The sequence below is a fragment of the Chelonoidis abingdonii genome, chromosome 4 (assembly GCF_003597395.2).
Source record: "Chelonoidis abingdonii isolate Lonesome George chromosome 4, CheloAbing_2.0, whole genome shotgun sequence".
Lineage (NCBI taxonomy): Eukaryota > Metazoa > Chordata > Testudines > Testudinidae > Chelonoidis > Chelonoidis abingdonii.
This window is the reverse complement of record NC_133772.1, coordinates 57,813,690-57,829,024: the sequence shown is the minus strand read 5'-3', so window position 1 is coordinate 57,829,024 and position 15,335 is coordinate 57,813,690. Positions and strand designations below refer to the sequence as shown.

General features: G+C 40.1%; 1 protein-coding gene across 3 annotated transcripts in view; it reads left to right on the top strand.

Annotated features, from left to right (window-relative positions):
- Window positions 1–15,335, top strand: part of KIAA1549L (KIAA1549 like) — a 104,348-nt gene that overhangs the window by 74,012 nt on the left and 15,001 nt on the right. For all 3 annotated transcript variants that reach the window (XM_075065201.1, XM_075065200.1, XM_032769828.2), the window contains 3 exons: window positions 4,008–4,355; window positions 11,001–11,098; window positions 11,961–12,109. In XM_075065201.1, coding sequence (XP_074921302.1) covers window positions 4,008–4,355; window positions 11,001–11,098; window positions 11,961–12,109 — 595 coding nt within the window. The remainder of the gene's footprint in view (window positions 1–4,007; window positions 4,356–11,000; window positions 11,099–11,960; window positions 12,110–15,335) is intronic.

The following is a 15,335-nucleotide window of genomic DNA, read 5'->3' as shown; positions in this document are numbered from 1 at the left end:
CCTCCCCAGGTAATCAAAAGATTGAATGACCCAAGAAAAGCAGATCTGTATTATGTGCTATTTCTTAATGGATTTGGGTAGGGTTGTAGGTAACATGGCTCTGGAATATCAATAGTTGAAAACTTTCTGTAGGCATACATGGATTCCTGTCATTAACTCAAAAATACAAGAATAAGTATTTTATGGTGCTGAATTTAATCCGTTTTTTTTGGGGAGGGTGGAGGGAGGAGAGGAAGGGGAGGGGCAGTGTGAGACTTTAAAAAAGCTGTAAGTAGTGTAACTAATTCATTCATATTCCAAAAGGCCCTAATCTCAAACTCCATGTTTTATGTACATCAAGCATGCCTTTGCTGTTCCTCCTCCCTTCATGTTATAGTTGGCTTTGGCTATGTAGTGGTAATTTACATAAAATTAGTTCTGCCTGAAGACCTCAAGTGGATCCTCTCTGATGTAACTGCCAATGTTTTCAGAGCAATAAATGTCTAATCCTTTTTTGGAATCCACTTCTTGTGGCAATGAATTCAACAGATTAATTATTAGGTATGTGTATGCAGTATTGCCAACCGCAATCATTCAAAATAATGAATCAGCAGATTGAATAAAACAATAAAATAATTAAAAATATTGCAAGACTTGATAAAATCATGAATTGGCAATACATTGTCTTGCCTTGTTCTTGTATTGTGAGAAAAGGCAAATAGGATCATCCAATCTACCTTCTCTGTATCACTAACATTTTTTATTCCCTTATCACATCCCCTCTTATCTTTTTGCTCTTAACTAAATGGTCCAAAATTTTTGACTTTAGCCTATATGGAAGTGTTTCTTTCCTTATAACCATTTTCCGTGGATTTCTCTGGACTGCTGTGTTTGCTATCTCTTTCTTCTTAAAACTAGGTGACTGGAACTGAACACAGTTTTTCTGGTGAGGGCATATCATTGATTTATATAATGGCATTGTAATATCTTCAGTAGTTGTCCATGATATTGTACCTATGTTATGGATTACTTGATGGTTACCTGTTCTGTTCATTCCATCTGGGGCACCTGGCATTGGCCGCTGTTGGAAGACAGGATACTGGGCTAGATGGACCTTTGGTCTGACCCAGTATGGCCGTTCTTATGTTGTTGTTCCCAGGATATTAAAAAGACAAGGTGGATGAGGTAATATCTTTTATTAGACCAACTTCTGTTGGTGAAAGATACGTTTCTGAGCCTAAACAGAGCTCTTCTTCAGGTCCTTCACAATTTAACATTCACACTTATTCCTGAATATTTATAATTCTGATGTTTTTCAGTGTGAAATGAAAATAAACAGTAAATAATACAAGCCAAGCATATATGATGAATTAATACAACTAGATTTTAAAACTTGAATAAATGTTCATCTTTCACAACAGCCTCCTCCAAAATCTGCCTGGTCATCCTAATATTAGTATTGAATCAGGTTGTAGCATGAAGTTCTAGTAAGGAATCATTATTCTTATGGTATAGTTTAGCACTATTTTCTTCATTTTCAAGAAAGGATCAAAGACTCTAGAAGTGTAATGGCTTAATTACAGGGCTGTAGTTGGGCACCTGATTTATTTCAGCATTAGGTATTAATAAAACTCTTGTGGATTTCTAGTCACTGACACTTTTACAGGCTTGAGGAAATAGGCCAGGATTATACCTATTAATCTTGAAAAAGGGTGCACTGTGACCACCGAAGCTTTATTAGCTGTGTGTATACCCAAAAGCCCTCCATATTTTATAGTTACTATACTGGAATTTCTCATTTGTTCATCCTCTACATAAATAGAACAATCATGGAGGAAATATATTAGTACAAATGATTTCTGGTGCAGTGTCACATTAACTGTAGGCAGTTAATATAGAAATCAGACTTTTGATTTTTAGTGTTTGTGAGAATTGATTCTATGTAGTGATTCGTTTAATTCCAAAGTGCATTGACTTTTTTTCTGAAAAATAAGCCATGGCAAAGCAAGGCTGAAATTTGGAACGTCTTAGAAACAACTGTAGGTCCAGTCTTTTCACCATTGCATTCTGTGCCTGTCTCCTGCACCCAACTCTGTTCCTGATTCCTGCTCCACTCCCGGCTCCTGCATCACCCCTCCCTTCACCCCTATTCTGTGCTCCCCTTCCGTGTTTGATCCGTACCTCTCCTCCAGTTCCTTCCCGTACACCTCGCTTCCAATCATTAGTTACCAGTCCTGGTTCCAACCCCGGCCTCAGACTTCTGACCCTGAGTCTGGCTTGACCCTTGGCTCTGGCATTTGGTATATGACCTTGGCTTTGACCCTCAGCTTCAACTCCTGGTTCTGACTCTGGCTTGACCCCTGGCTCTGGTAATTGGCAGTTGACTCTGGTGCTGACCCTTGGCATTGTTCTCTAAACTGGACATCTGCTCCACCCACTAGACCTGACTCCTGCTCTAATAGGTCCAACCGATTACATCCTGGCCCATAACACCATGGATGGATTAAAAAACCCCCACCTCTATAAATGTATACACTTCCTTTCGCAAAGGCTACTCTATGGATTTAGAGTAGAACTAGAGAAGATCATTTTTTTTTGCTCACTACTGACACCCATTGCAAATAATCCAGATCTTATCCCAAATCACAAACCAGAGAGTTTTAAAGACTGGGCAAACCAGTGAATGCACACGATTGGCCAGCTATTCACACGCAAAGACATATTTTTAAATATTTCTGGCATGTCCTAGGTTTTTATGGTTGCAAAGTCAAGCACTCAACACTAATTCTTAGAAAACCACTTCTCAAGAATGAACAAGAGGATTTAGTGCATGGAGCTGAGGGGCCCATTGCAAGTGAATATGTAAGGTTTCTGTAACATTTGTGGGTCTAGTCTCTCTTTTGATACACATTGGACTCATTAATACTAAAAATTAAAGGGACATTGTCAACTTGAACTCTAATTTTTAAAAAGTAGTTAAATAATTTCACCTGCCTCTGAATCTCCCTGGCAGTTTTCTTGGCTTTACAATTGTATGTACCTATTTTTAAAAAAGATTTTCTCCTTCATGTGTGGTGTTTGGAAGACCCACACAAACAAAGGAAACTGATTAACCATAAAGGGAGAAAATGATGTCCCATGAATGCACAAAGTAAATGAAATTAGAAAGATTAAAATAGCAGTATTTCTCTCTAATCTCTTAAGTGTTCCTTCTTACATTAGAAGGAAAAAAACATTTCAATAGGTATGCTTTTTTTAAAGTTAATGATGTCCCTTTAAATGTGAAAGAGATGAAGAATTAAAGCTCTCACAATAATTACACACACACACACACACACACACACACACACACACACACACACACATATATTTTAAAATGAAGCTTTTATGATTGCAAAGTCAAGCACTCAAAAGTTAGGACATGCCAGAAATAGGGCCTCTTGTCATGTGCATTATGATAGTCTTTACTTATATGGTCTTACTATTTTTTCCACAAGACCCACCCCTGCCTTATTTAGTGCACAGAATGGACATGCTCTGGGGATGAATCAGAACTGTGCAGTGAAAGAGACTGTCTCTTGGACCCCTGCATCATTTGTTGCAGAAGCTGGAAGGCTGTAGAGAATGAGGCAGATAATTGCAGGAAGGGAAAGGATGGTCTTATGGTTAAGGCAGTTGAAAGCTGCACTAGAGAACTGAATTCTATCCCTGCTTTTGCCAGAGATCCTGTATCCTGCTGGGCATATCACTTAAACTAAACTTTTTACAGGTGGTCACTAATTACGTGTTCCTCATTCTTTTGGTTACCTGACTTGAGACCCCGGGTCTGATATGCAGAGATTCTGAGCACTCACAGCTGCTATTGACGTAAACATTGGAATATATGGTCTTATGAATTATACCATTTTGTGCCTGGGCATGAGAAACTTCTGGTGTATCTGTGATGGAGAAAATATGTAAAAAAGCAACACAGACCACTGTTCTTATAAGCATGTGTGAATATAAAATGCTTTTATTTTATCCAACAGACAGAACCTGAAATGATAGAAGAAACAAATGTTGACCGTGTCAACGACCCTCGAAGTTATACCAGATCCCGTCAGGCTAAAGGCCATTCTGAGACATCAACTTTAAGTTCTCAGCCTTCCATTGATGAAGTTAGACAACAGATGCATATGCTATTGGAAGAGGCATTTAGTCTGGCATCTGCAGGCCATGGAGGGCAGAACAGACAAGATGCTCACAGTTCAGCACAACACTTACCATACTCTGAAGTGGTGACCAGTGCTCCTGGTACCATGACCCGACCCAGAGGGGGAGTACAGTGGGTGCCAACATATAGACCAGAAATGTATCAGTATAGCTTACCAAGACCAGTAAGTTAAAATATTACTTACTATACTGTACTATCATGGGGATACTTGTGTTCTGGACTATGTTTTTAAACCCGAGAGCCGCATGTGCATGAAACACATACATACTTGTACTTTTGGTAACTATATGCACATTTGTTGGTGTGCGCGTGCACACACACTTAGAAGAAGACTCCTAATTTTTAATAATGGGCCCCTCATCTGGGCTGTTTACATAATAATGTGAAGCAGTACTTCCTTACGTTTGTTTTAAACCTGCTGCCTAATAATTTCATTGGGTGACCCCTGGTGCTTGTGTTATGTGAAGAAGTAAAATAACACTTTCTCCCCACCATGTGTGATTTTATAGACCTTAATTGTACCTCCCGAGTCTCTTCTATAAACTGAACAGTTCAGTCTTTTTAATCTCTCCTTGTACTGAAGACATATCCCTAATCATTTTTGTTGCTCTTCTCTGTACCTTTTCCAATTCTAATAATTTTTTTTTGAGATGGGGGGTGACCAGAACTGCATGCAGTATTCAAGGTGTCGGTGTACCATGAATATATTCAGTGGCATTATGACATTTTTTTGTCTTCTCTCTCGCTTTCCTAATGATTCCTAATGTTCTGTTAGCTTTTCTTTTGACTGCTGCTGCACACGGAGTGCATGTTTTCTGAGAACTCTCCATGATGACTCCACAATCTCTTTGTGTGGTAACAGCTAATTTAGACCCCATCATTTTGTATGTATTGTTAGGATTATGTTTTCCAATGAGCATTACTTTGCATTTATCAATATTGAATTTCATCCCACACATTCAACACAAGTACAGTAAGTGGCTTCTTATTTTTTAAAACAGTGGTTCTCAACGTTATGGGAGCATCTGTAGCAGTTTATCAGACCAAGGCCTCATTTACCTGCTTTTTCTTATTCATTATTCACACACCAGTTAATGACTAGGAAAGTCAGATTTGGAGAAGCTCATGTTCATAGATGGTTGGAGAATACACGGCTGAACAGGGAGCTGACACTAGCTATACTTAGGATACACTAAGGGTTATCTTGGCAGGAGGGCCAAGTGTACCAGTTGCAAAGACTGCAAAGTGTGGTCTAGAAAGGATAGTCTTGTGCTTAAGCCACTGGTTTGGGACTCAAGAGCTGGATTTAGTTCCGGTCTCTTCCACAGATTTCCTGTGCGACCTTGGGCAAGCCAATCTGTGCCTCATTTTTCTCATCTGTAACATGTAGATATTTCCTGCCTCTGAAGTATTGAGAGGATAAATTGATGAATGGCTGGGGTGTTCAGACACTGCAATGATGGAGTTTGAAAAGCATGTAGATAGCAGTATCAGAACTGCTGTCCATGCTCATGGTTGGAAATCACTGTTTTAAACTCCCCGATACAGTAGAACCTCCAAGTTATAAACACCTTGGGAATGGAGGTTGTTCGTAACTCTGCAATGTTTGTAACTTCAAACAAAACATTATGGATGTTCTTTCAAAAGTTTACAATTGCATATTGACTTAGTACAGCTTTGAAACTTTACTACGCAGAAGAAAAATGCTGCTTTCTCATTTTTTAGTAGTTTAACATAGTACTGTACTATCTTTGCTTTTTTTGTTTATCTCTGCTGCTGCCTGATTGTGTACTTCCAGTTCCAAATGAGGTGTGTGGTTGTTTGGTCAGTTTGTAATCTGGTGTTTGTAACTCTAAGGTTCTACTGTACGGTATCTGAACATCACAAAACAAACATTTTCTTTCACAAGTATCATAGGCAAAGCTAAACCTGGGATTAGTTTTATCTGGTGAAGTAAATAGAACAGCAGCTCCACTACTGGCAATGAAACTGAAAAATTAGGCTCTGTAAGAATGTGAAATTACTGAAAACACCTGGGAATTTGTTTCAGAAGAGAAAAATCAAAAGATAAAGTTGTTGTTGTTATGGCAGTTTTTTGGCCAGGAGTACATATTTCTCTGAAAGAAGGCATTTTGAGAGTTATAACAGAAATGAAGATTCTTGACTCTGTCTATATTCGAGTAATCTATTATTGTTAGAGAGAAATTGTTCCAACTCAGAATCATCATTGCTACGTTTACCCTCCATGGTAAGAAGAGTGTAAAATAAGGGATGCTTTTTCTGAACTATGCTTCATGGATAACTTGAAGCCAGTGGTATTAAATGCTCACGTTCAGGGAAATGCTATTTAAATCACAATAAAAGTACTCCTGGCACTTTGAAATTCCTCTACTGCAGTTCATACTGCATTTGATCATTTTTTATGGTTGAAATCTGATTAGCAGTTGTGCTGGTCATTAGGTGTCCAGTCAAATTGCTTTTATAGTTAAGCAGATCTTTTTAAATTGAAATAAAAGTAGTATATGGCTACATATTTTTGAAGAGAGACTAGTCATACTGTTCTCTGCATCTTAATGTTAATGCTTTATAAAGGGGATCTACAGGATTTTCACTAAGATTTGATGATGAAATTTCTCCTGTGTATCTCTAAATAAGAAACATTAAAATGCCATTCTTGTTTTTCTAAGTAGATAGTAGCGTTTAGCTGCGTGACTCCAATAAGAACCATGGTAGCGGCTTTATAAGGATTTTCAGGCAGTTCATGCAGCTGCAAGGGTCAGCTGGAGCCTGTCTTTAAGTGTTTGGCTACGGGGCCAACATTTGCAGTTTGAATTGGTGGTTTATTTTTATTTTTTTAAGACCCTTTCAAGCATTCATTTAAGGATACTAACATTGTCATTGCTATTTGAGAAATCCTGAGAGCACGCCGAGAACTGTAGTCTGAAAAATGGCAATTATTTTCCTAGAGACCAGAACTGAAAACCACAGAATAACAGAACCTTGTTAGTTAGGACTCTGGGCAAGCTACCATCTCTCTCCTCTTTAGAGCTTTGCAAAGAGGGAAGAAAATAATAAAGGGGGCCTGATTCTGATGTGAGAACTAAGACTAATCAGTGGAAAATGGTCCGGCTTTGACTAGCTGATATTCAGCCAACATCTCAAAGACTCTAGACCCATGCTGCTTATTGAAGCAAATGTGACTCAATATCAATTTTGTAAACTTTTACAACTATTAAAATTAAAATCAAGGAAACATATCCCCATAACTAAGCTACCATTAAAATAATATTAAACTGAATAGTAAACCAAAATTAAATCAAGGTCAAATCAACAAGTTAGTATCAATATTAGATTGGAATCAATTTAGTTAAATAGTTAGCTTAATATAATAGTAAACCCTAAGAAGGAATATAAAGAGGCGGCTGTTCATATATACTGGTATATAAGATTCTAGGATTGTTTCTTTGAAACCTAAGATTTCTAAGCCAGGGGAAAGTGATGAAAGCAGCTGCAAGCATGGTTGAGACCTTCTCTTTGTTCAGAATATCACCAGGTTGAATCATCACTGGTCTGTTACCATCCAGTTTAAGTTTCAGCTGTTTTGACTTTGTGAATTACACCCAGGCTATAATAAGGCATCTACATATGCCATGCCAAGAACCCTAGATCATGATGATATCAGAGGTAACTCAGCCAATCATTGCCCTTACTCTGCAGCTTATCTGCCTGCAACAGTTTCATTGGTTGTATGAGGGAGACTACATTGCTTGACCCAACTTCCAAACCCATATGCCTAACTGCCACTCTCACAAATCAACACAAATGTCCCAGCACAAACGCCCTTAGACACAAATCAACACAATCACCAGCACACGCAATAACCCCAAACTCATAAGCCCTCTCTGCAGCACATACCTCATTTGCCACCTTCACAAATCCATTCAGTTTTCCCAGCACAGCACACCTCACCTCACATGCAGAATAACTCCAAACATCACTCTGAACTCTAAAATGTTGGTGTCAGTGTGAAGTGAAACAGTTACAAGCATGATCGAGAGCGCTTTGTTTGGAATATCACAGGTTAGATTATTACTGAGATGTGCAGTTTAACTGGCCAATTTTTTCAGTTCTCAGCCATTTTTTGGCCTTTTTCTTTAAAGCACGTGGGCTTATGAACTGTAGCCATGCAACAACACAGGTTTTCAGCTACTAACTGGGTTATAACTCTCAACTCAAAAATGGCACCCAGCTCAATTAAATCAGTAACCTGGAGCTGATTAAATATTAATATTGAAATCAAATTATCTAATGTGTGAACCATGTCAGAGACAATTACAAGCCTTCCTCTTTAGTGGCAGCTGTACTCAGCCTCCTCACTCATTCTTGCATGGTCCCCAGAGTCCCACCACAGGTGGGGACTCTCTGAATGATTGATTTCCCCTCTTTGGGGTTTTCTGAGAATCAAAGCAGTAACAGACTTTGCAAAGAAATTTCTGAACCAGCTTTATTCCTAGACACAGCACAAGAGATATATATATCTATAGAAAAATATCAAAACCTGCATATAAATCTATGCCTCAGTTTCTTCGCTCTGCCTGAGGGTCCTTTGGATTTTAATGTCCTTCCAGGGCAGTCAGGAGTCCTCTTTTCCGTCTGCCTATGTCTGTGTTCTTATTGTGGTCTCCCTGCATTTGGTGGAGAGAGGAGAATCCTTTTATAAGGTTTCAGTACCCTCTGTCAGGTGACTCCTCTGAGTGGCTTCAAGTGCCTCATCAAGTGATGCATTGGTCGGTTAAGAACTGACCTGGGAGAACTGGTTCCTCTGGCCTGCAGTCAGTTCATTGTTCTAGGGTGTTTCCATTTAACCTGAATGGTCTTCCAGTCAACAACACTTGATTGCCCTCTAACACAGTGGTTCTCAAACTAGGGCCGCTGCTTGTACAGGGAAAGCCCCTGGAGGGCCGAGCTGGTTTGTTTATCTACCGCGTCGGCAGGTTCAGCTGATCATGGCTCCTACTGGCTGCGGTTTGCTGCTCCGGGACGATGGGGGCTGCAGGAAACAGCTTAGGCCGAGGGATGTGCTGGCCGCCCTTCCTGCAGCCCCCATTGGCCTGGAGCGTCAAACTGCGGCCAGTGGAAGCTGCAATTGGCTGAACCTGCAGATGTGGCAGATAAACAAACTGCCCCGGCCCGCCAGGGGCTTTCCCTGAACAAGCGGCGGCCCGAGTTTGAGAACCACTGGTCTAACACATACAGGAATCTCAGTTCAATATGGACGTTAAAGCAACAGTGAAGGTACCTTACCGTTTTTGATCAAAAATTTGCTAGTGAACACCATGGACTTTATAGTTCAATACAGATATAGACAAATCTGTCACAAATGCAAGAGTCTTTCATCTTTGCAACTCGTTTTTGGAATTGGCATGATAAAGGAAAATAGATGCAATCAGTTAAGACACAAAAGTAAGATTAAGAAACAAAAACATATAATCAGGACTTCCCTAAATAAATTCCTGCTTGAACTAGTGTATCTCTTAGACAAACATCCAATCTTAACCTAAGAATGCAAGACATACTAGTTTTTAATGCTATTATCTGCATCAGAAGTCAGTTTTTCAGAAGGTATCTGTGATACCACATTTTTGCAGATATTTAAAACTGAAAATAACTGTGGGGCCAAAAAGATTAAGTGTTTATTGATAATCACTGTAGGGTACTGCTGGCTTAAGACATTTGGACTTCAGCCTCTGGTTTTACCACAATTCATAGGTTTGAGGACATTAGACAGTCTCCTAATACCTTGTTATGTTGTATCATTTTAGTTGTGGTTCAATTGCATTAACTGTAATGGCACACATTGCTCTAAGATGTCTTCAATACCTAGACTCGTCTAGGAAAGTAAATCAGGGAGTGTCTGAGAAGAGGTTCAATCTACTACTAAGCAGAATTATATACAATCACTTGTATTTCCAAGCAGACTAGATGAAGTTCTGACTAATATTTTTAGCAACAGTATAGATAAAGGTGATATGTCATTCTTTGGACCATGATCTGATGGACGTACAGTAAGCACTGCAGAGTCTCTAGATGTACTAGAGATGAAATCCAGCCTTGCTGGAGGCAGGATGCTAGATTTCATGACCCAACAGTCTGATCCTGCATTTCTCTGAATTACCTTGCTTTGTGGATTTATTTGGGACTTTCATTCCTTTAGAGTGTTGTGGTTTAAGAACCTTAGTTTCTTTCCTAGGAGAAGATGGGGAAAAAAAACACCGAAAGACAAGAAAAAAGAAGTTGAAATATCAAATAATTGCTTGCAGGCAGTTTCATTTCAGTATAGGTTGCTTTGAGGATGCTTACAGATATTCTGACTTAAAAACACTTAACTTTCAGAGGGGCAAAAAGTACTGTGATCTCTTTCTCTCTCTGGGGGTTTTCAGGAAGAGATGAGCCTTCCAAAATCGTGAAGGATCTACCTCTCAGGTTGGGTTATGGTATCTGAGGTATTATTTTCTTATTTCTTCTTTTTGAATTACTCAGCTGTAGCTCTGGGATACCATTTATGTGTATGCTTTCTGCATTATTCTGAAATCACTCAGCCTGTTGTAAATTCTGAACTAAAATACCTATTACTATAGGCAACACCAAAACTTCCTAGCCGCCAGCAATTATAGAACTGTACATACAATTTTAAGGGCTGTTGGAATGAACTTAAACAAATATCTTCACTTTTTAGGTTCTCATGTTATTGCGTTTTAAAATACGGTTAATTGATGTTCTAGAAAATATTCATTTTTCTCTTTCACAGGCGTACAGGTTTTCTCAGCTTCCTGAAATGGTAATGGGCTCTCCCCCGCCTCCGGTTCCTCCCAGAACAGGTCCTGTGGCTGTGGCGTCTCTCAGGAGGTAATTCATTGTTATTTTGCATAAAGTAGTGAAACTTCACACACTCTCCCTCTCCACTTTTTTTTTCCTAAGTCGTCCAGACCTATAGAATAGAAAATGATACGGATATATAATAAAATGGCTTTTGGAACTCTGGACTCAGTCAGGGATTGCTGACTGACTGTCAGATATTTCTTTCTCATGTTTCTCAGGCCTAATAAATGCATTTTGTTTCACCATAGCAATAAGGCATTTCTGAGCAATTATTGCCCTTTTCAGATGGATGAAGTATACCACCACTTGGGGAAAACTATGATCCTAAAGGACTGTATGCCTCCTGGCTGTTACTATGAAATTCTGTTAGAATGCCAAACACTAATGGAGCTCTTCTGATTGGCTGCCAATGATATCATAACCTCAGGAAATGCATAGTTCTCATTGCTTGGCTTGTTTTTGTCAGTTAAATTTCATGATGGGAGACAACTGATGCATGGCATTTCTTAGGGACAAGAGTGCTCTACACATAGCTAAAATCATTCAGCCTTTTGCTTTATAACACTACACCAGGTGGTAATTATCCAGCATTGTCTGTTGTATCTTATTATTGAAATATTGTGTAACTGTATTTTTTGTGTCACATGTCACTGGGATCCATTTTGGGGTGTTGAGTGAGTGGGCTGTAGAATTGTAAAAAATACTATAGAAGATAGTGGTGAAGGACAAAGGAAGTTGCTTTCTATTGATGTTCATGCAACCAGAGATACCACAGAAAAAGCAAATAGTTCCCTACTGTTTTCTGCTTGCAACTCCTGCCACTCTTGTTGAGGATATTGCCTATCAGTCAGAATTACCAAAGGTTCTTGCTATTTTTTTTAATGTGCAGGTCGACATCAGATATTGGCAGCAAGACAAGAATGTCTGAATCCAGTGGGACAGAGCAGGCCCAACAGCATGATCCTGCATCATTTGCTCCAGGTTCAAGAGCTCCAGTGTCTGTGGGTCAATTGGATCAGTCAGCATTGAACTACTCAGGTGAAAACGAGTGTGGTACAAACAGAAATCACCTCCACAATCTGTGTTGTATACAGATGAGTGTATGGGATATTGCAAGCACAAATTATTATTTATGGTTATGGAGAAGGATTTATTAAATGCTTTTCTTGGTGGCTTGAGGGTCAACATAGGGTACTCTGTCTTGCCCCACTTGTCACATGCCTCACTACAGGTATAATATTATGGAAATTATGCTTTTTTTTATTTTTTTAAACGTGCCAGGTACTAGGCACTTCTATACGCAGGATGCTGGAGTAAGTGAACCAAATGAACTATGTTCCAATATGGCAGATTGCTGGCTTCTGTACTGTAGTCAGCAGTCCATCCTGCAACTACTTAGGTTGGGGCTAGGGAGACCCCATGTAGTGACATCAGAAGAACAGACTGGGTTTAATTGGACTGGAAAATATAGAGTGAGAGGATTTTGTCAGCGACAAAAACTTTAGCAAGGAATCCCCGTTATATCCACTGCAATATCTGTATCACAAGAATAACTGCAGGTTCCATTTCTCTTAAAAACTGGATCTGGACACTTCTAAACTTTGTCTGGATGTTATCTTGTGACTCATCTTCCAAGTCAGGTTGTAACTGTGATCTGATATCTTCTGACTGCTCTTGGGAATTGCTAAACAAGGCTCTGAATTATTGAAGCCCAAGTCAAATAATTGTATTTACCAGGAAACCAGTGTAATTTACGGAGTGGAGATTATGTGGCTTGGTCAAGGGCCTGGGCGTTCATCAAGAGCAAGTATGGCCACACTATTTGTTGAGTCCTGGTTTGTAGGAGGCAGTTGCAATGCAAAGCTTCTGAAACCTGTGGGAACTACAATCTGCCTGCCACTCTCCCAGCATTGCATGATTGAATGCTGTCTCTGAACAAACAATAGCAGCAACCCAGGGTTAAAATAAGGGGAGAGCAAGGAGAAATGCAGCTCCTAGCCCTCTCCTAAACACAGAACTCCCCTGCCTCCTTGTCCAGTGCTGCTAAATGTATATCAAGAGCTCCCCTTCCTTCCTGGCTTTTGTGGTGAGAGCTCACTGTCCTGTTTCAAATCCCCAGCAGCAGCAAATATTAACTGCTCCTTCCCCCTATTCACTGGAATGAATTATGACTTTCTGAAGTCAGATGAGTTAACTTCTGACAGCGGAGGCTAGAGCAGCTGGAGTCCTGTTCAAGGGAGGTAGTGTGGTCCAGTAGAGAGGGCACAGGACTAGGAGACCAGGATTCTGTTCCTAGATCCACTGCTAACCTGCTGGGTGACCTTGAATGAGTCACTTCCCCTCTCTGCCTCTGTTTCCCTTGCTACACTTTATCTGACTCTTTTATTTAGATTGTGAACTCCTTGGGGAAGTGACTGTTTCTTATGATGTGTTTGTACAGTGCTCACTGCAGCGAGGCTCCAATCTCAGCTGGGACCTATAGGTTCTATTGTGATAACATTTCCCCACATCCTCACAGAACTCTCATGTCAGAGTCTGCACCAGCTATTCCTGATTAACTTCACATGCAGCAGGACAGGAAGAAAAAGTGGCTTAAAATGTCTTTTTGTTTGTTTGTTTTTGTTTCCAAAGCTTTGCCATTGTGGAAGTACCAAAACTGTTAGTGTCCTCTGCTAGAGTGCAAGTCAGAGCCTGGATTAATTATTGTTTCACTGTGTGATGCACTAAGGCCTTGGCTACACTGGCGCCTCACAGCGCTGCAACTTCCTTGCTCAGGGGTGTGAAAAAACACCCCCTTGAATGCAGCAAGTTACAGCACTCTAAAGCGCCAGTGTAAACAGTGCCCTAGCGCTGGGACCATGGCTCCCAGTGCTGTAAAATAATCCCTTAGCCAAGCCCTAAGAGAGAAGATTCTTGAATGACTCAGTAATCAGTTAACCTTGCTGCATAATTTAGCCCTGTTCCATCATAAACTGGGGGGATCTTGCCACCTAATGTAGGTATAGAGTGCAGCAGAGTACAAGCATCCTTGTCTGTAGCGATCAAAACAAACACGAGTCAATGGGAGCTTGAGTTTTTTGCACTTTGACCCCAGAAAGGCACTGCTTGCAAAACAAAACTCTAAGTTTCTATTGTTCCACTTGGAAAAAGAGGAAAAGAAAACAATGAATGAAAGCGTGAAATATGTTTGAGGAAATCAGGACCAAAAGAGAGACTTTCTTTCTCTCTCTTCTCCAGCACTCATTGCATTTATTTTACTCCCACATTCTCACTAGTTTAATGCAATTCCTGTGGTCGCCTCACTAGCTCTGCTCACTCCCTTCACATTGAGAGTTGCAGCTCTTTGCTGCCTCAGGCCCTTCAAGCAAAGTCTGAGAATTCCCCCCCCCCACATAATATTGTAACACCAGCAGGGGCAGCTCTAGGTATTTTGCCGCCCCAAGCGCGGCAGGCAGGCTTGAACACAATGGATCTGGACGTAATGACAGTCCTTGCACACACTGGAGCACATGGTTGACATTTTCAAAGTTGACTGAGATTTAATCACAGAACACTAATTGAGAGAGCTAAATCCTGTAGTTGGCTTCAGAAATCTGAACCCATGAGCCAAGAGCCTCCCAGAAGGGATAGGAAGAAGTGGTCCCATCCCCACTTCCTAACACACCAGGTTGCATGCAGTCAGTGGGTAATGCAAATTCTTTGCTCCTTCTGTGTGTTTTGGTGCCTGACTGAGGCACAATAGTACAGAGACCAAGGGGCCGTATTGTTTTGACACTATTTAGCTGGCTAACATCTGCCTGGGAAAATGGCTTCAATTGACAAAATATAACTATTAATGAAAAGCTACAAAATTTGGCTTTCTAAATTCTAAAGACTGAGACTTTTTGAGTTTTGAAATCGACAAGCTTATTAGACATTAAAGGAGCAATGTTTCTGAACAGTTTGTCTCGCAGCCTCCTCAGAAGTATTAGTTATTTGCATCATATTCACCATGTACTACTGAGTATAAAAATTTGGATACCCTAAACTGCAATGTGTTGCCTGTAACTTCTGTGGAACATATGGATCTAAAAGGAAGCACTGAGGCTCAATAATTTTAAAACATTTTGAAGTATACAACATCCCACACTTTAGAGTGCCCCTTCTATATATTCTGCCTTCAGTAGGATATGTGTCCTGCACTTTCACCTGAGTAACATTCTTCACCTCCTTTCCTGTACTCTGGAGATTTATTGCTGTGCCGTATTAAAAGGAAAACTACATG